This window comes from Ranitomeya variabilis, chromosome 8, assembly GCF_051348905.1.
Source record: "Ranitomeya variabilis isolate aRanVar5 chromosome 8, aRanVar5.hap1, whole genome shotgun sequence".
NCBI lineage: Eukaryota > Metazoa > Chordata > Amphibia > Anura > Dendrobatidae > Ranitomeya > Ranitomeya variabilis.
In genome coordinates this window covers 22,007,401-22,026,539 of record NC_135239.1, presented here as the reverse complement: position 1 = coordinate 22,026,539, position 19,139 = coordinate 22,007,401, and the positions used below count along the sequence as shown (strand labels likewise).

The window sequence follows — 19,139 nt, the reverse complement described above, 5'->3', positions numbered from 1 at the left end:
AATATTTCCAAATTAGTTGGATTTTCTGTTGCAAGCGACAAATCACAAGCGACTCTTTAAGTCGCGAGCAACATGCGACTTGTTGCAACTTGGCTGCTTCCATCTGTAAAATCGGGGGCATTAAAATAATCGCGCGACAGCAAGTTGCACAGATGTCTTCGCCGGGAGGCTCTTCAGAGAATTGGAGAAAACAGAAAGGATAATGCCAGCTCACCGTTGAAGTTTATAGGAGCCCAGCGTGCATGGAACCACGAGCCGACCACTCATGTGTAGCAATTGCAAAAAAAAGATGAAAAATGTTCCAACTTCTGGTAACATTTTCAGAGTAATCTTTATTCCATCAAAGAATAAATAACAAAAAATATTGTGGACGGGAACAAGAGCAAGCGACGCGTTTCGAACACGGTTGTTCTTTATCAAGCTTGTATTCGAAACGCGTCGCTTGCTCTTGTTCCCGTCCACAATATTTTTTGTTATTTATTTTTTGGAATAAAGATTACTCTGAAAATTTTACCAGAAGCTTGAACATTTTTCTTCTTTTCTGAGAATTCCAATATGTAGCTCCTGCCTACTTAAGCGGTTGACCAAGCTGCATGACCAGGGTTCAGCTTCGGACCGGCCAAGTGAAAAAATCCAGAGTTACCCAAACTTTGAGACAATATTGAACCCCTAAGTGGATGTGCACTCACATGTTGTGTTATGATGGAGGGGGGTCTGCAGAGTCCTCTGGTGGGACCACTATGCTGCAATCCCAATATCCTACATGTCAGTGGTGGTGGTGGCTCACCCAGGAGGGGGCAGGAAAGGCTTTGATTTGCAGTGATGAGGAAGTACAGGCTGAAGCGGGCGTTATCCCAAGTAGTAGTCAGAAGAAAATAAAGGAGATTTTTTATGTCGAAATTTTATTCTTGCATGAAGCAAAACAAACTGGTGTTGGGTTTGGGGACATGGACGTTACGACCCATCACGGGTCTTTATCAATGAGTTGCTGAGTCCAAGTTGAGTGGAGGATCCGGATGTGAAGCACCACTCACCCTATGGAGAAGGTACAAGTGTCGCTTCACATTAGGACCCTCCATTCACCTTGGACTCATTGGTAAAGACCCATGATGGATCGTAACGTCTTCTGCCCACCATGCTCCAGAAATTGCTCCTTCTCTTTTGAGAACAAGGCTTTCCAGGAAGCCATTTTTTGGAGGGTTACTAAATAAAATACATAATTCTTAGACATTTCATAAATGAAGATTTTTTTTCTAATTACTTTTTCTTATCCTTTAGCAGCAACAGATGTGGAGGATTAGGCATCATTCCAAAAAAAAAAAGAAAATCCCGTATCGCTTTCGAATGGCCGCGGTTCTCTGCGGCTAACATCATGTCTGCAAAGCCGCACTTTCGGAATCTGTTTCTTGTAGGGAAGAAGCCTCGTAAATGGACCTTTATGTCTTCTGCTCCTCGAAATTAGGAACAGATAAAAAATAGATAAAAAAAGAAAATGAACAAACTCGGCTGGACGGAAGCGGAGGAGCTGGGAGAGAACATGAAAGTAGGGCAAATGAATTAGGATTCGGCTGCTCCCTTCTGGAAATTATTTCATTTTGTGTCTTCATGTCCCAGCCTTGCCCAAAGATGTTAAAGTAAAAGCTTCACACTGTGCTGGGAAATAAAGGAAACCCCCGTGTTCCTCGCTCAGGGGCTGTGCTCAGCTGTTTGTTTTCTATGGTGTTTTACATTCCTATTTTCGGTCCGTTCTTGCGCCTGCAGTTCTCCAATAGTGAGGAGGCTTGTGCCTTACACCTGTTTAGTGCACTTCTACCGTAATGACGGTCACACGTACGTAATCCCTACTGTACGATCTTCCTACAAACAAGACGTCCTCGCTAAGGGTCCGTACACATTAAATCAGAGTCATCCAAACATGATAATTTAGGTTACACCGACTGAGCATTGGGAACATTTAGTTTCACACCAAACGTTTTGCTTTTAAGGGATAATAAGTCTCTGCCAGAGGTGTCTGTCAATGGCTTAGTCTACTTTCCCTACTGAAAACACATGCACACTCAGCCAAACTGAGCATCTACAGGTGCACCTCACACAATTAGAATATCATCAAAAAGTTAATTTATTTCAGTTCTTCAATACAAAAAGTGAAACTCATCTATTATATAGAATTATTACACACAGAATGATCTATTTCACGTGTTTATTTCTGTTAATGTTGATGATTACGGCTTACAGCCAATGAAATCCCTAAAGTCATTATCTCAGTAAATTAGAATACTTTATAACACAAGCTGGAAAAAAGACTTTAAAATCCGAAATGTTGTCCTACTGAAATGTATGATCAGTAAATGCACTCAGTACTTGGTCGGGGCTCCTTTGGCATCAATTAATGCATCAATGCGGCGTGGCATGGAGGCGATCAGTCTGTGGCACTGCTGAGGGGTTATGGAAGCCCAGGTTGCTTTGATAGCAGCCTTCAGCTCGTCTGCATTGTTGGGTCTCTCATCTTCTTCTTGACAATATCCCATAGATTCTCTATGGGGTTAAGGTCAGGCGAGTTTGCTGCCAATCAAGCCCAGTGATACTGTTGTTTGTAAACCAGGTATTGGTACTTTTGGCAGTGTGGACAGGGGCCAAGTCCTGCTGGAGAATGATATTTCCATCTCCAAAAAGCTTGTCGGCAGAGGGAAGCATGAAGTACTCTAAAATGTCCTGTAGACGGCTGCGCTGACTTTGGTCTTGATAAAATACAGTGGACCTACACCAGCAGATGACATGGCTCCCCAAACCATCACTGATTGTGGACACTTCACACCAGACCTCCAGCAGCTTGGATTGTGGCATCTCCACTCTTCCTCCAGATTCTGGGACCTTGATTTCCAAGGTCTAATGTGAAGACTTTTATTGTTTCCTTCCCGATGGAAATTGAAAAGACCAATGTGAGCCCCAGTACTTTGCGTTGATGACATTTATGACTTATTGTTTCCTTCCTGAGCCAACATGTATAGTGCTAACCACTGAGCCACTGTGTACCGTGTTAACCACTGAGCCAATACATATAGTGATAACCACTGATCCACCATACAGTTCAGGTACCACAGTGGTATTGCCTTCCTCTCGGTGAGGGTAATGCCATGCCTGGAGACAGGAGGAATCCCTTTGGCAGGTAACCTTACATGCAACACATTCTGACTCCAGGCCAGAAGGGGGAGCTCTACACCCGACTTGAGGGGAGCTGCTCTCTCTGGTCAGGAGGATGAGTCAGTTGCTAGGCAGTTATAGGCAGACAAGCAGACAGTTGACAGTTGGTAGCAGACAGTGAAGGAGCACAGAGGTACTTAGGAGCTAGAGAAAGACTGCTACTGGGCCTCTCTAAGCTGAGCGAAGAAACCGGGTACCGAGAGCCCGAGGCTGAGGGGGACTGCAAGCTCCATGGCAGAACCGGTGGGACGTGCCCACATAATACCTGAGGTACAGCAGCAATCAGAGTCCAGAGTCACCGTGAACAGAGACCCTAAAGAGACGGCTCAAGTTGCCTACCGTGCAGGTACTGTCCCTGGACAGGGAAGAAAGAGGGTCTTGTTGGAGAGCTGCAGGCAGCAAGGGACCACAGACCAGCGCATAGCGGAAGGCTCTCAAACTGACCTGTCAAGGCTGCCTGGACTCCAGCTACACCTGTTACCGGTCCACTGGACTGAGGCTAAATACCATCTCAGTAAACCAGGTAAAGACTGCAACCCTGTGTCCTCCAATTATTTGCGGCATTCACCATCCCTGCCAAATACACCGGGAGCCCTGGGGACACCACTTCACCTGTGGGAAGCGACACCATCTTTGCTGCAGCACCATCACCCACAGAGGACCCCTTTAAGCAGCGTAGGTCACCTCTGACCGAGAACCACAGGTGGCGTCACAAACTTTCCTTATTTCCACAACCCCTTTAAAGACCGTCCCTTTTACTTGGGTGCCCAGGGCCACGGACCGGGTCGCTGCCACTGTGACCACCCCTTTAATTGCGACCGGACCCGATACCGAGTACCCCACTCAATAGCACCATGAAAACTTCCTGGATGATCCGGGAAACCTGGAGCACCGAGGTGCATGAGTGACCGAAAGTCCTGCATCACGTACAGCAAGATGAAAACATAAGATCCTTCTCTGACTGTAAACTTTGGCAATTTCTCGTCTTTAATGGGTTAGAAAACCAATTTCAGATGGATTTCAACCATTTAGAGCCCTCCTCTAATAACCAAAGCCCAGAGCTACTGCAAAGAACGTCTCTCCCGCCGGAGGACCTGACGTGTTTGTGCATTACACGGACATTGCATTGAATTGAATAGAGATGGTGTAATACCTCATTCCCCCTCTGGAAGCGCTGCAGGAGAACTGAACACCGGCTCCTTGATTCCATCCTAATGATATCAGCAGACTATCCCTTTAAGATCCCCATTTAATTGGTCTACGTCTTTTGAGGAAGAAGAGAATCGTCTCTCAATCTCCTTCCCCCTTGTAATTTATTCCAACACTGTGACTGAGAACGAGCGATACTCTCACACACATAATTTCCCCGGAGCGCGGAGACGAGGATATTATGTGTCACACTATAAATATACAGTTGCCTATTCTCCAGCTTGTGCTGCAATCTCCGACTTTAAGAAGTTCTAAGTATTCTTGGTGTAATCTTTTTCCGATGTGACACCTTCAGGAAGTCGCGGCACCCCGTTCAAACAAAACCTGGAGTCTTATTACTTGTGAGAGCCATCCAATTATATCCAGGGTCTACCTTGATTTTTGTTTTTGTTTTTTTGGAGGGGGAGTTTTCGGAGTGGTATCGGCTGTCTAATGTTTTATGCAACTGCTTAAGGCAACAGTTTATGTGCGGAGCCTCTCAGGAGAGACGCGCTCCTTGTACACAGTCAACATAAAAGCAGCTAAACATGAATCCGGTAAGCGCACAGAAAGCCATTTACATTTATTCATTTGCCATCCTTACGTCGGCGCCTTTTGAATCTGGGATAAAACTCTTTATACTTCATATGCAAAGAGACATTAAAACAAATCCAATTAATTAAAAAGACGTTTTACTGTGAAGATGCCGATTCTCCACGTAATATATGTTTTGTTGTGTTTCCCTGGCTGAACGAGACAAGGACACTAAGTGATACTGATATCTACCATAAATGTCTTCACTGCCGCCCCGCCATCACCCAGTACGGCATACAAGGGATTATCAGCGGTGGAACAAGCTCCTCCGTCCACATCAGATCAATGTCAGCCACACCCAACAAGTTGGACGAGACTGGACGACCTTGTACTGTGTATAGGGGTGTCCCGGATTCTCCTTGATGGAAGGTGTTGGGGGAAGAAGGAACGGACATGTTAGTATTCCTTTGTCCTCAAGATAAAGAAGGTAATGTCAATCAGAACATAAACATGGAGGACAACCCTTTGGCTAAAGGTGAAGACCAAGACTGGTGGCCAAGTATAAGTGGTGCAAATCCTGGAACCGATCTAGCGGTCAGGTTGGGAATCTATGGCCTTCTGACGAAAGCCCTGAGAAGGTCTCCCCAGCTTCTCCTTAGACAACATGATCGTTGTTGTATGAAGCACATGTGATGTAGCACCAAGGCGCCTAATCCCTGGTGCAGGGAGATAAGAGGCTGTTCTCAAAGTTTCTATCCAACTTTGCTCACTGGCTGATGGGCCCGTTCTCACGAATCTTTTTACACCATTTTTATTGTCAAGGAAAAGGTACAACAATCTTAAAGGAGATGTGATGTGTGATCTTAAGCTACTGGTTTGGAACCACTCTATGTGACTGCAGACATGTGTATTCTCACATCGCATAATTCTCCGGAATCAGCACCGGAAGCGGCGGATGCGTGACTGCAAGCATGCAATTTACATACAAGCGCTCACATGCCAACTAGACGTGCAAGTGTATTGAGCGAGGCCAGACGCGTCTAGTCAGAATGAAGTGTGAAAAACGCATACATGACCACCACTCCTGGTGCCGGCATCGGAGAATCCTCACAGCATGTAGTGTGCACGATGTGAACATTCACAGGTCTGCAGTCACATAGAGTAACTTGCAGCCTTAGGCCAGATGATCAATTTTAAATTGTCATACATGTAAGTCCAAAGTTGATGAAAATGGATTAATTTGATTATAATTAAGGTTCGCTTAGTTATGAACCGTCCATTTAGCCAAATCGTCTGGAATGATGTTTGCTTTACTCAACATTTTTGGTTGATAGTCAGACAAAACAATTTTTGCCCATGAATGGTCTTTCTTTGTAGCAACGATAGTTTATCCTTTGCCCATTTTAGGGCCAATTTATAACATTGTAACGTCCAATATAAACTGAAATGATCATTCATCGGATGATCATTTATTCAACAGTTGTTCAACCATCAACCTACCTCTCTATTTAGCAACTTGAAGGACAAGTAATCATTCATAAAGTGCCCCTATCTGTAATGGGATCATAAGGGTTGACTCGGCAAATCCTTTGTCCAAAGACACGGGTCACATGGATTGGAGACATGGTGAAGATGGTGTAGACCAAACTTCACCGGACACTTGGACTGCACAAAGCCCTGGGTAACAGTCTTTAGGACTTGGTGACATGTATGACTTTTATTGTTTCCTTCCCGTTGGACATTGGAAAGGCCAATATGATCCCCAATGCTCTCCAATGATTTCTACGGGATGAAACTTTTGACCTTTATATTCAAGATTGTATCCCGATGGAGCCCTTCATAAATGCCGCACATATGATTCCCACTCATTGCCTTCCTATGAGATGTAGCATTTTCTGATATTTCATGTCTTGTCCCAATTGACAACTCTAGGAACTTTTAGATCTTCCATTACTCTCCATGAGAACCGGCACCAATAATGTGTTGGCGTCAGATCCAACTTTCTATATTTTTTGGCCAACACTCAGAGCGAGCTTCATTGATCACGTAGGACTATGTAAATCTAAACCCGCCATGTTTTCTCGTCTATAAGGCAGATTTTCTCTGTGTTTCCAGAATCTGCTCTTCTTTCTACGATCCCCGCAAGCGAATTCAGCTTTAATTTCATTCACCTAGCCAAGGTCACATCATCCGACTATGTCCCTGCAAAGTGCCCGGTAATATCTATTTGCACATTTCATTGCTTTGCAGTTTAATAAGAATTTTCTGAGCTGCTGTTTATTTGCATTCTGTTTTTTTTCTTTTTTTTCTTTTAGCCGGAATCGGTCAGGGAGATGCCAGATCTTGCTCGGGAGAGAAAAAACTGGTGGTAAGTAGGTTTTATTGCCTCTAATATCCTTATTTTTCTCGGCAAATTCCGCTGAGATGTTTAGATTTGTTCTTAAGATTGACTTGCCATTCACCGAGGGGATAAATATCACATTATATATCACATTTCTTATGCGGATCAGAAAGGCTCGTCGCACCTTCCATTTCAATGCTATTACAGCCCCAAGTTCATACAATTCTTTATCCTTGAGGCGTAATCACCGAGTAATAGTCACCTTAGAGAACTAAATATACTTCAATTCAATGCCAATTTGCGTGTTATACCTGACGTGGTTCACTGCTTTATGCAGGACTAAAGAACCAAGGACTTGTTATATTATGCAAATTTAAAGGGTAACTCCATCCCAAGTCCACATTTTCATGCATTGATTACTGTGTTCTTGACATACAACTCCCACCATTGCAAACTTTGAACAATCATTTCGGACTTGTATACATCTTATAATGACCGTTAGAGCTCGCCCAGAACATTACTGATTAATTATAACAATCTGGATTCTATAATTTATTCTTCATTATTTATATTTTAAGACACAGCATAGACTGTTAGTGGGTTGTAGGATATTGCAGCGCTATCCACTAGGCGGTAATAAGTGGATCTCAGCACTTGCAGGAGCTCCGCTAAGACCCGCGTACACATTAGAGTGTTGGCCGAACTCATCGATATCGATATCTAATGAGTACGATGGTGCTGGCCGACTGATACTTGGGCGAGAAATTGGTTGGACATGTCCGAATTTGGACTGTCGGTCGCATTGTTCTCCCTGAGATCAGCAGTCGGCAACGTGTCAAGTGGCGGCTTTCTCGTAGAGAGCACAAGAGATCTCAACAAATTGATGGAATCTGTATATGAGAGAGTTGGCGGAGATGGACCCGATCAGCAGAACAGGACACTTTTATCCCTGAAGGGGCACTTTTATTCTCATTAGAATTGAGACTTATGCCCAATCACTGGAAAAGTCAAGCGCAATTCTTGGCAGCGCCATCGAAGATGAATGGTGTGGGAGTTGGCTATGTTTTCCATTCTAAAATGCCCTGCTGGGGATAAAATGGCCGATTAGTGCAGGTTGATCCTTGATCTTTAAGTTATACCCTATAACGATGATAAGTGATAACTTATCTTCCCTGGAGAACCCCTCTAAACCCTCACCTACCTAATATCGATGGCATTTCCCACCTACACCAATATCTATAGAGTCTTACAATGCCACCAATCAATCCTTAAGACATAAAAATGAAAATTCCTAACATTTATTTTACTTATATAGCACCATTAATTCCAAAGCAGTCTACCATTGGGTTCACAATCTAGATTCCCTATCAGTATGTCCTCGGAGTGTGGGAGAAAACTGGAGAACCCGGAGGAAACCCATGCAAACACGGGGAGAACATACAAACTCCCTGGAGATGTTGTCCTTGGAGGGACGTGAACCCAGGACCCCAACACTACACAGTAATAGTGCTAACCACTGAGCCACCATACAGTGCTAACCACTGAGCGACTGTGCTGCGTGTGCAGATATCCCAGCAACAACAGCCAAGTTATGATATAAAAAAGCAAAAGCACCAAGCTAAGTCATCCTTGCCAACTTTTGGAGATGTGGCAATTATGCCCATAACCATCCATGCCCCTTTTAGGTTTAGCCCATGCTCCTTCCTCATCCACCCCTTGTATTTCGATGCCGGGGTTATATCTAATGATGGAACATCCCAGTGTTTTGCACAAGAAACCTTCTGGATGGGCAGCTCTCCAGGAGACTTTGGTGGCACCTTGGTGATTTCCCAACTATTCCAGGTGTCTAAGAGGTCTTTCCTTGTTCTGGAAGCCCCCTGGACTTAACACAAAAGTGAACAAGTATTATCTAGTAGACCCATCAAGCTACCATGGTGTAGCCTCATAATTTCTCCAAATTTCAAAGGTTCAGTGAAGATGCAACAGTATAGCACCAAAAAAGTTTCTAAAAGTCAAAGAAGACCCCTCCATTGACCAGATAACGGCACAACATGGGTTGTATTAAACATAGGATGCGAGCCATGACGAATGCAGCCAAGATGATGGAAACATTGAGTATTTGTAACATATAACAAATACTACGCAGCAGCCTAGATTTAGGAGGTGACGGGGTGGCAGCCACCCCTGGATGTTGGTGTCCGAGGTGCCTGAATGTGACACATAGGAGGTGGGGGACCCTGCTGCGGATTTTGCATTACACCCCCGGATCATGTCTGCCGTTTTCGATATGATCCATGAAGAACAGTGAACATATTTCCACCACAATTCACTGGATGGATCTCACATTAACTCCGCGAGACACAATGTCAAAACTACAATTCCTTCCTTTATATCTCACTTAATACTTTTTGTTATTATTTCCTTTCTTTTTTTCTTTTTCAGACTGCGCCCAGAAGAGTCATCGTCAGATGTTTCGCTCTCCACAAACTGAATCAAAGAACAGAAACCTCCAGGAGAATTCTGTTAACATGAAAGAATTTTATTTCCTCTTTTCTTACAGAAAAAAAAATCTAAACTGTATAAAAACGTTTTTAATGAAAAATATTAAAAGTCTAAAAATCTATTATTTTTACCTTGTAATCCGTCACTCGAAAGAACAACTGGTATGGACAACTTGGCCTCCTAACGATCCGAACCCGCTCTAACAAAAGATACACAGATATATTTTTACATATATATTTATCCAAAAATACCAAATTTAAACAGTCATACAAACCTCCAATATTTAACCATTTAAGGACCTCTGAGGTTACGATTCTTAAGGTGGTCTCAAGGTCCCACTATTTGATAATAAATAGAGGGGTTAGCCATCAGAGTTGCATTTATAGGGGGCAAAGTTTGCAGTCACATATGAGCCCCGGGATATGAGGGGATCCTAAAATGACATATTCGGAAAGCACCAAGAATTAGAAAAGCATAAAAACTGGATAGTGTGAATGTCACTGGATAACAATGTGTTTCCATTTTAGCCTTTGTTTTCCCAGAAGTAGCTGTCTACAAATATATGATCGGTAGGGAGGTTGCACATTTGGGTTCTGGCTGGAGAAACCACTGCAAAACTGGATACTTCAAGCCCAACATTCTTCATTATTTATAAACATCTCAGAACGTATCTTACCATAATATATTACAATTTAGACCGATGACTGGAGAAAGACATCATGGTCGGAAAAATAGAAGGATCAAGGCGAAGAGGAAGACCAACAACCCGATGGCTGGATACAATCAAGACAATGGCGGAGAAGACCCTGGTGGACCTGTCTAGGCTGCACAAGATCCATCTTCCGACATAAAAGTCGTCAAGGCTGTTACAAAAGAATTACATTCCAAGCCAAGAACCCTCCAAATTAGATCGGTGGCCATCCCTTTGCCGAGATTCCCACCAATCTGAAGAATGAATTAAAAAAAAATGAAATCTCCAAACATCTTTCCTTTAATGAAGAGGAATGATCAAGCAAGTTCTCCCTCTCCAGTCTGGTCCAGCTGAGAGAGAACTCCAGGACAAGGTACTAGGCGGACGCTGGTGTTATGGACACATTGTGCAGGAAGTCTGATCTGTGAGCTGTGTGTTATAGATCCGGAGGATATATGTAACTGAATGGGAAAAAAAATCATTAGAACCTGCGTTTTGCTTCGATAAATCCCTCCTATATGTTTAGGAGTCCAGTGGGCAGTTCTACTAACAGCTCCACCTACTGGACTATTATGCATAGAAACTGGGATTCCTATGAATAAAATGCATGTTATACTAAATATTTTCCCCAAAATCAATATATCGATCTGCTCAGCTCCTCCTGCTCTATAACATGTCGGCCACGAATAGAACATGTATGGCTGACTTGTCTCAAGAGCTTACATTGGGGAAGCTCATGTATCAGTGGTCAGGGTATGTAACCACAGTGGAACAAGCTAAAATAGATGCCTATTCACCGGTGATATTGTCGTCGGGTCCCTTCAAAATGTTGACAATTAAAGTCAACCAGAAACAAAATTCATGAGGTTTTCAGTCTAGAAGCGAAATCGGCATAATGAGAAAATCCTGTTCTACACGGACCCCACGTCTTTTCCATTCTGTATTTGTCACCTGTGAGTTTATCTAATAATCAACTGTGCAAAACAAAAAAAAGTCTATTATTTTCATCATATTTTTTTCCGCTATCAGCAATATGAATGCAAATTTCAATTTAGAGACAATCACTATGATGAATTAACGCTAGCGGAGAACAGATAGCATGTTCAAGTGTCTCCCTCCACGGGGGATTCCATTTAATTCTCTAGGAAATTGGAAACTCTGTTTGCTCCTATAGAGCCATGTGTGTGATTTACCTTGGGATTACGGAAATGCATCCTGAATGGCGAGTCTTTGTAATGATCTGATTGGGGGCAGTATTACACGGCAGCCGCTGATTTTCTCACCCACAGCTGGATACTAAATTAAAGTGTGTTGACATTAAGGCGAGAGCTCCGCATATTCATCTCTGTACCTGGTGGGAAATGAAGGTTCCTGATCAGCAGCCCGGCGCTCGCTCACTCCTGTACTGCACTCCGATATGGTCACTGTATCCGAAACACAATTACCATCAATATTTATAAGAATGGAGAAAGGTGATGTCATTATTAGTATGAGGTCATAAGGATGGACGGGCTGAATACTCCGTGATGTCACCGCTGCCGTCAGGTACATGGATAAGCTGTCAGTGATGTCACTGCTCTCTAGTGGATGGATAGGCTGCATTCTCAGTAACGTCACCGCTCTCTAGTGATGGATAGGCTGCATTCTCAGTAACGTCACCGCTCTCTAGTGATGGATAGGCTGCATTCTCAGTGATGTCACTGCTCTCTAGTGATGGATAGGCTGCATTCTCAGTGATGTCACCACTCTCTTGTGATGGATAGGCTGCATTCTCAGTGATGTCACAGCTCTCTAGAGATGGATAGGCTGCATTCTCAGTAACGTCACCGCTCTCTAGTGATGGATAGGCTGCATTCTCAGTGATGTCACTGCTCTCTAGTGATGGATAGGCTGCATTCTCAGTGATGTCACCACTCTCTTGTGATGGATAGGCTGCACTCTCAGTGATGTCACAGCTCTCTAGTGATGGATAGGCTGCATTCTCAGTGATGTCACCGCTCTCTAGTGATGGATAGGCTACATTCTCAGTGATGTCACCGCTCTCTAGTGATGGATAGGCTGCATTCTCAGTGATGTCACTGCTCTCTAGTGAATGGATAGGCTGCATTCTCAGTGATGTCACCGCTCTCTAGTGATGGATAGGCTGCATTCTCAGTGATGTCACCGCTCTCTAGTGATGGATAGGCTGCATTCTCAGTGATGTCACTGCTCTCTAGTGATGGATAGGCTGCATTCTCAGTGATGTCACAGCTCTCTAGTGATGGATAGGCTGCATTCTCAGTGATGTCACAGCTCTCTAGTGATGGATAGGCTACATTCTCAGTGATGTCACCGCTCTCTAGTGATGGATAGGCTGCATTCTCAGTGATGTCACCACTCTAGTGATGGATAGGCTGCATTCTCAGTGATGTCACAGCTCTCTAGTGATGGATAGGCTACATTCTCAGTGATGTCACCGCTCTCTAGTGATGGATAGGCTGCATTCTCAGTGATGTCACTGCTCTCTAGTGAATGGATAGGCTGCATTCTCAGTCATGTCACCGCTCTCTAGTGATGGATAGGCTGCATTCTCAGTGATGTCACCGCTCTCTAGTGATGGATAGGCTGCATTCTCAGTGATGTCACTGCTCTCTAGAGATGGATAGTCTGCATTCTCAGTGATGTCACCGCTCTCTAGTGATGGATAGGCTGCATTCTCAGTGATGTCACTGCTCTCTAGTGATGGATAGGCTGCATTCTCAGTGATGTCACTGCTCTCTAGAGATGGATAGTCTGCATTCTCAGTGATGTCACCGCTCTCTAGAGATGGATAGTCTGCATTCTCAGTGATGTCACCGCTCTCTAGTGATGGATAGGCTGCATTCTCAGTGATGTCACTGCTCTCTAGAGATGGATAGTCTGCACTCTCAGTGATGTCACCGCTCTCTAGTGATGGATAGGCTGCATTCTCAGTGATGTCACTGCTCTCTAGTGAATGGATAGGCTGCATTCTCAGTGATGTCACAGCTCTCTAGTGATGGATAGGCTACATTCTCAGTGATGTCACCGCTCTCTAGTGATGGATAGGCTGCATTCTCAGTGATGTCACCGCTCTCTTGTGATGGATAGGCTGCATTCTCAGTGATGTCACCGCTCTCTAGTGATGGATAGGCTGCATTCTCAGTAATGTCACCGCTCTCTAGTGATCTCTAGTGATGGATAGGCTGCATTCTCAGTGATGTCACCACTCTCTAGTGATGGATAGGCTGCATTCTCAGTGATGTCAGCGCTCTCTAGTGATGGATAGGCTGCATTCTCAGTGATGTCACCGCTCTCTAGTGATGGATAGGCTGCATTCTCAGTGATGTCAGCGCTCTCTAGCGATGGAGAGGCTGCATTCTCAGTGATGTCACCGCTCTCTAGTGATGGATAGGCTGCATTCTCAGTGATGTCACCGCTCTCTAGTGATGGATAGGCTGCATTCCTATAAATAGTGTTTAAAGAACAAATAGAAAAGTAACTAAAGCCATAAACTTCAAACATTAGTAAATGTTCTCATAAAATGCAATTGTTGAAATCTTTTTGTAATCAAATTGAGAATAATTACATCTGTTTTTCAGGGAATAATATGATTATTTGAGACACACATGTTATAAAACAAGATGTTTCTCTTGGGTAAACATTATTTTACAAAGAAATATGGAATTGAACTTTATTGTGCTTGCAACAGAATATATTCATTATCCTTGGGCATACATCTGTGTCATTACATTATATGCACAGTATGTTCTGATGCTACGTGCGCAGTGTAAATTCACATTATATTACCCTTTAAAAAAATAGAGTGTACAGAATTCTAGCCCTACAGATCCCAAAATGATTAAAGCCATTGTAAATAAGATGTATAACTTATACCAGCTGTACATATATAATTATATACAGGCGATGCCCAGGTTATACCAGCTGTACATATATAATTATATACAGGAGATGCCCAGGTTATACCAGCTGTACATATATAATTATATACAAGAGATACCCAGGTTATACCAGTTGTACATATATAATTATATACAGGAGATGCCCAGGTTATACCAGCTGTACATATATAATTATATACAGGAGATGCCCAGGTTATACCGGCTGTACATATATAATTATATACAAGAGATACCCAGGTTATACCAGCTGTACATATATAATTATATACAGGAGATGCCCAGGTTATACCAGCTGTACATATATAATTATATACAGGAGATGCCCAGGTTATACCAGCTGTACATATATAATTATATACAAGAGATACCCAGGTTATACCAGTTGTACATATATAATTATATACAGGAGATGCCCAGGTTATACCAGCTGTACATATATAATTATATACAGGAGATGCCCAGGTTATACCAGCTGTACATATATAATTATATACAGGAGATGCCCAGGTTATACCAGCTGTACATATATAATTATATACAGGAGATGCCCAGGTTATACCAGCTGTACATACAGTTAGGTCCATATATATTTGGACAGAGACAACATTTTTCTAATTTTGGTTATAGACATTACCACAATGAGTTTTAAACAAAACAATTCAGATGCAGTTGTAGTTCAGACTTTCAGCTTTCATTTGAGGGTATCCACATTAAAATTGGATGAAGGGTTTGGGAGTTTCAGCTCCTTAACATGTGCCACCCTGTTTTTAAAAGGACCAAAAGTAATTGGACAGATTCAATAATTTTAAATAAAATGTTCATTTTTAGTACTTGGTTGAAAACCCTTTGTTGGCAATGGCTGCCTGAAGTCTTGAACTCATGGACATCACCAGACGCTGTGTTTCCTCCTTTTTGATGCTCTGCCAGGCCTTCACTGCGGTGGTTTTCAGTTGCTGTTTGTTTGTGGGCCTTTCTGTCTGAAGTTTAGTCTTTAACAAGTGAAATGCTGCTCAATTGGGCTGAGATCAGGTGACTGACTTGGCCATTCAAGAATATTCCACTTCTTTGCTTTAATAAACTCCTGGGTTGCTTTGGCTTCATGTTTTGGGTCATTGTCCATCTCTAGTATGAAACGACGACCAATCAGTTTGGCTGCATTTGGCTGGATCTGAGCACACAGTATGGCGGCTCTGAAGACCTCAGAATTCATTCCTGTGTCACATCATCAATAACCACTAGTGACCCAGTGCCACTGGCAGCCATGCATGCCCAAGCCATCACACCGCCTCCGCCGTGTTTTACAGATGATGTGGTATGCTTTGGATTATGAGCTGTACCACGCCTTCGCCATACTTTTCTCTTTCCATCATTCTGGTAGAGGTTGATCTTGGTTTCATCTGTCCAAGAATGTTCTTGCAGAACTGTGCCGGCTTTTTTAGATGTTTTTAGCCTTTTTGCTCTTGATGCTTATGAGTGGCTGCACCGTGCAGTGAACCCTCTGTAGTTACTCTCATGCAGTCTTCTCTTTATGGTAGATTTGGATATTGATACGCCGACCTCCTGGAGAGTGTTGGTCACTTGGTTGGCTGTTGTGAAGGGGTTTCTCTTCACCATGGAGATTATTCTGCGATCATCCACCACTGTTGTCTTCCGTGGGCGCCCAAGTCTTTTTGCATTGATGAGTTCACCAGTGCTTTCTTTCTTTCTCAGGATGTACCAAACTGTAGATTTTGCCACTCCTAATATTGTAGCAATTTCTCGGATGGGTTTTTTCTGTTTTCGCAGCTTAAGGATGGCTTGTTTCACCTGCATGGAGAGCTCCTTTACCGCATGTTTACTTCACAGCAAAACCTTCCAAATGCAAGCACCACACCTCAAATCAACTCCAGGCCCTTTATCTGCTTAATTGAGAATGACATAACGAAGGGATTGCCCACACCTGTCCATGAAATAGCTTTAGAGTCAATTGTCCAATTACTTTTGGTCCCTCTAAAAACAGGGTGGCACATGTTAAGGAGCTGAAACTCCTAAACCCTTCATCCAATTTTAATGTGGATACCCTCAAATGAAAGCTGAAAGTCTGAACTTCAACTGCATCTGAATTGTTTTGTTTAAAATTAATTGTGGTAATGTCTGTAACCAAAATTAGAAAAATGTTGTCTTTGTCCAAATATATATGGACCTAACTGTATATAATTACATACAGGAGATACCCAGGTTATATCAGCATGTCAAATATCGCTATATACAGAAGATGTACAATTAATACCAGCTGTATACGTATCATCATGCCCAGGTTATACCAGGTTGGTCTCTGATGAATAAAGTTTAGAGCTCATATATGTAATCCCTAGTTTGCAGCGGGCTGGGTATTATTATCCGCAGACTTTTTTTTATTAATTCTGATCTCTCAGGGACGGTAGTTGATCTTCATTTTTCACAAATCTCGAGCACGTTAGCGGAACAGGTAGAGCTCTAATCAATAACTGCGAGTCGTCCAGGAAGTTTTCCATCAATAACCTCTTTATTACAGACAATCTACTATTAGGCAAATAACTCACAGCCCAGAATCTTGAAAGGATGATGAAAAATAAAGCATGATTTATAGGTCCTGAGCCTCATTAAAACATACAGAGACAGAAGGAAAAATTACAGGTGACGTTAACTGTTCCCGAATCCTTGTCTGCCTCTAATTGATGAAATACTTTACAAGATCAGAATATGTAATTTTTGCTATTATTCTTATAAGGTGTCTGACATTGTTTTTTCCTATCAGAGACACCGTATAATGGAGGATATATTGACAATGACAAGATTCTGCCCGGCTGTCATTACAACCTGCACATTTCTCAGAAATAATATAATAATTATTATTATTATTATTATCATAAGAATAAAATCCTCAGTAGATGTACACCTCCTTTGGTTTTTGGTTGTCCTTGGTGTATTCTGAATAAATTAATTAATTGGCTCAAGTTGATTAGCAACCATCTATCGACCTGTCTGGGTAACCACCATTCAGTTCAAGTTGCTTTTTTCTCTTGTGGGAGTGTCTCTCCCAGTAATACAGGCTGGATGTGAGCTTTGTGTGTCTCTCCCAGTAATATAGGCTGGATGTGAGGTCTGTGTCTCTCCCAGTAATATAGGCTGGATGTGAGGTGTGTGTCTCTCCCAGTAATATAGGCTGGATGTGAGATCTGTGTGTCTCTCCCAGTAATATAGGCTGGATGTCAGGTCTGTGTGTCTCTCTCAGTAATATAGGCTGGATGTGAGGTCTGTGTGTCTCTCCCAGTAATATAGGCTGGATGTCAGGTCTGTGTGTCTCTCTCAGTAATATAGGCTGGATGTGAGGTCTGTGTGTCTCTCCCAGTAATATAGGCTGGATGTGAGCTCTGTGTGTCTCTCCCAGTAATATAGGCTGGATGTGAGCTCTGTGTGTCTCTCCCAGTAATATAGGCTGGATGTCAGGTCTGTGTGTCTCTCTCAGTAATATAGGCTGGATGTGAGGTCTGTGTGTCTCTCTCAGTAATATAGGATGGATGTGAGGTCTGTGTGTCTCCCAGTAATATAGGCTGGATGTGAGGTCTGTGTGTCTCTCTCAGTAATATAGGCTGAATGTGAGTTCTGTGTCTCAGTTATATAGGCTGGATGTGAGGTCTGTGTGTCTCTCTCAGTAATATAGGATGGATGTGAGGTCTGTGTGTCTCTTCCAGTAATATAGGCTGGATGTGAGGTCTGTGTGTCTCTCCCAGTAATATAGGCTGGACGTGAGATCTGTGTCTCTCCCAGTAATATAGGCTGAATGTGAGGTCTGTGTGTCTCCCAGTAATATAGGCTGGATGTGAGGTCTGTGTGTCTCTCTCAGTAATATAGGCTGAATGTGAGGTCTGTGTGTCTCCCAGTAATATAGGCTGGGTGTAAGATCTGTGTGTCTCTCTCAGTAATATAGGCTGGATGTGAGGTCTGTGTGTCTCCCAGTAATATAGACTGGATGTGAGGTCTGTGTGTCTCTCCCAGTAATATAGGCTGGTGTGAGGTCTGTGTGTCTCTCCCAGTAATATAGGCTGGATGTGAGGTCTGTGTGTCTCTCCCTGTAATATAGGCTGAATGTGAGGTCTGTGTCTCTCACAGTAATATAGGCTGGATGTGAGTTCTGAGTGTCTCTCACAGTAATATAGGCTGGATGTGAGGTCTGAGTGTCTCTCACAGTAATATAGGCTGGATGTGAGGTCTGTGTGTCTCTCCCAGTAATATAGGCTGGATGTCAGGTCTGTGTGTCTCTCACAGTAATATAGGCTGGATGTGAGCTCTGTGTGTCTCTCACAGTAATATAGGTTGGATGTGAGGTCTGTGTGTCTCTCCCAGTAATATAGGCTGAATGTGAGGTCTGTGTGTCTCTCTCAGTAATATAGACTGGATGTGAGGTCTGAGTGTCTCTCCCTGTAATATAGGCTGGATGTCAGGTCTGTGTGTCTCTCCTAGTAATATAGGCTGGATGTGAGATCTGTGTGTCTCTCTCAGTAATGTAGGCTGGATGTGAGGTCTGTGTGTCTCTCCCAGTAATATAGGCTGAATGTGAGGTCTGGGTGTCTCTCTCAGTAATATAGGCTGGATGTGCGGTCTGTGTGTCTCTCCCAGTAATATAGTCTGGATTTGAGCTCTGTGTGTCTCTCCCAGTAATATAGGCTGGATGTGAGCTCTGTGTGACTCTCTCAGTAATATAGACTGGATGTGAGGTCTGTGTGTCTCCCCCAGTAATATA

The 19,139-nt window shown here is 43.1% G+C and overlaps 2 protein-coding genes across 18 annotated transcripts in view; one reads left to right on the top strand and one right to left on the bottom strand.

The window, feature by feature from the left end:
* DAB1 (DAB adaptor protein 1) overlaps positions 1–19,139 on the bottom strand; it is a 759,978-nt gene that overhangs the window by 607,263 nt on the left and 133,576 nt on the right. The gene's annotated exons all lie outside the window — the stretch shown is intronic.
* On the top strand, positions 3,319–9,813 carry LOC143787812 (uncharacterized). Of its 5 annotated transcripts, none has more exons than XM_077276906.1 (4): positions 3,319–3,724; positions 7,039–7,139; positions 7,239–7,291; positions 9,707–9,813. In XM_077276906.1, coding segments are annotated over exons 1-4 (447 nt in total). In that variant the 5' UTR covers positions 3,319–3,432; the 3' UTR covers positions 9,708–9,813. The 5 variants fall into 5 exon arrangements, 2 of the variants coding, with proteins under 2 accessions (XP_077133021.1, XP_077133020.1); XR_013218479.1 differs by lacking the exon at positions 3,319–3,724 and adding an exon at positions 4,972–5,410; XM_077276905.1 differs by having other exon boundaries at positions 7,239–9,807.

Excerpts from the sequence above, each read along its gene's own strand:
- LOC143787812 (XM_077276905.1), top strand. The coding sequence starts at position 3,433 with ATGGCAGAACCGGTGGGACGTGCCCACATAATACCTGAGGTACAGCAG. Across the intron at positions 3,725-7,038 it reads ATACCATCTCAGTAAACCAG|AATCTGCTCTTCTTTCTACG; the intron begins GTAAAGACTGCA and ends CTGTGTTTCCAG. Across the intron at positions 7,140-7,238 it reads ATGTCCCTGCAAAGTGCCCG|CCGGAATCGGTCAGGGAGAT; the intron begins GTAATATCTATT and ends TTTTTCTTTTAG.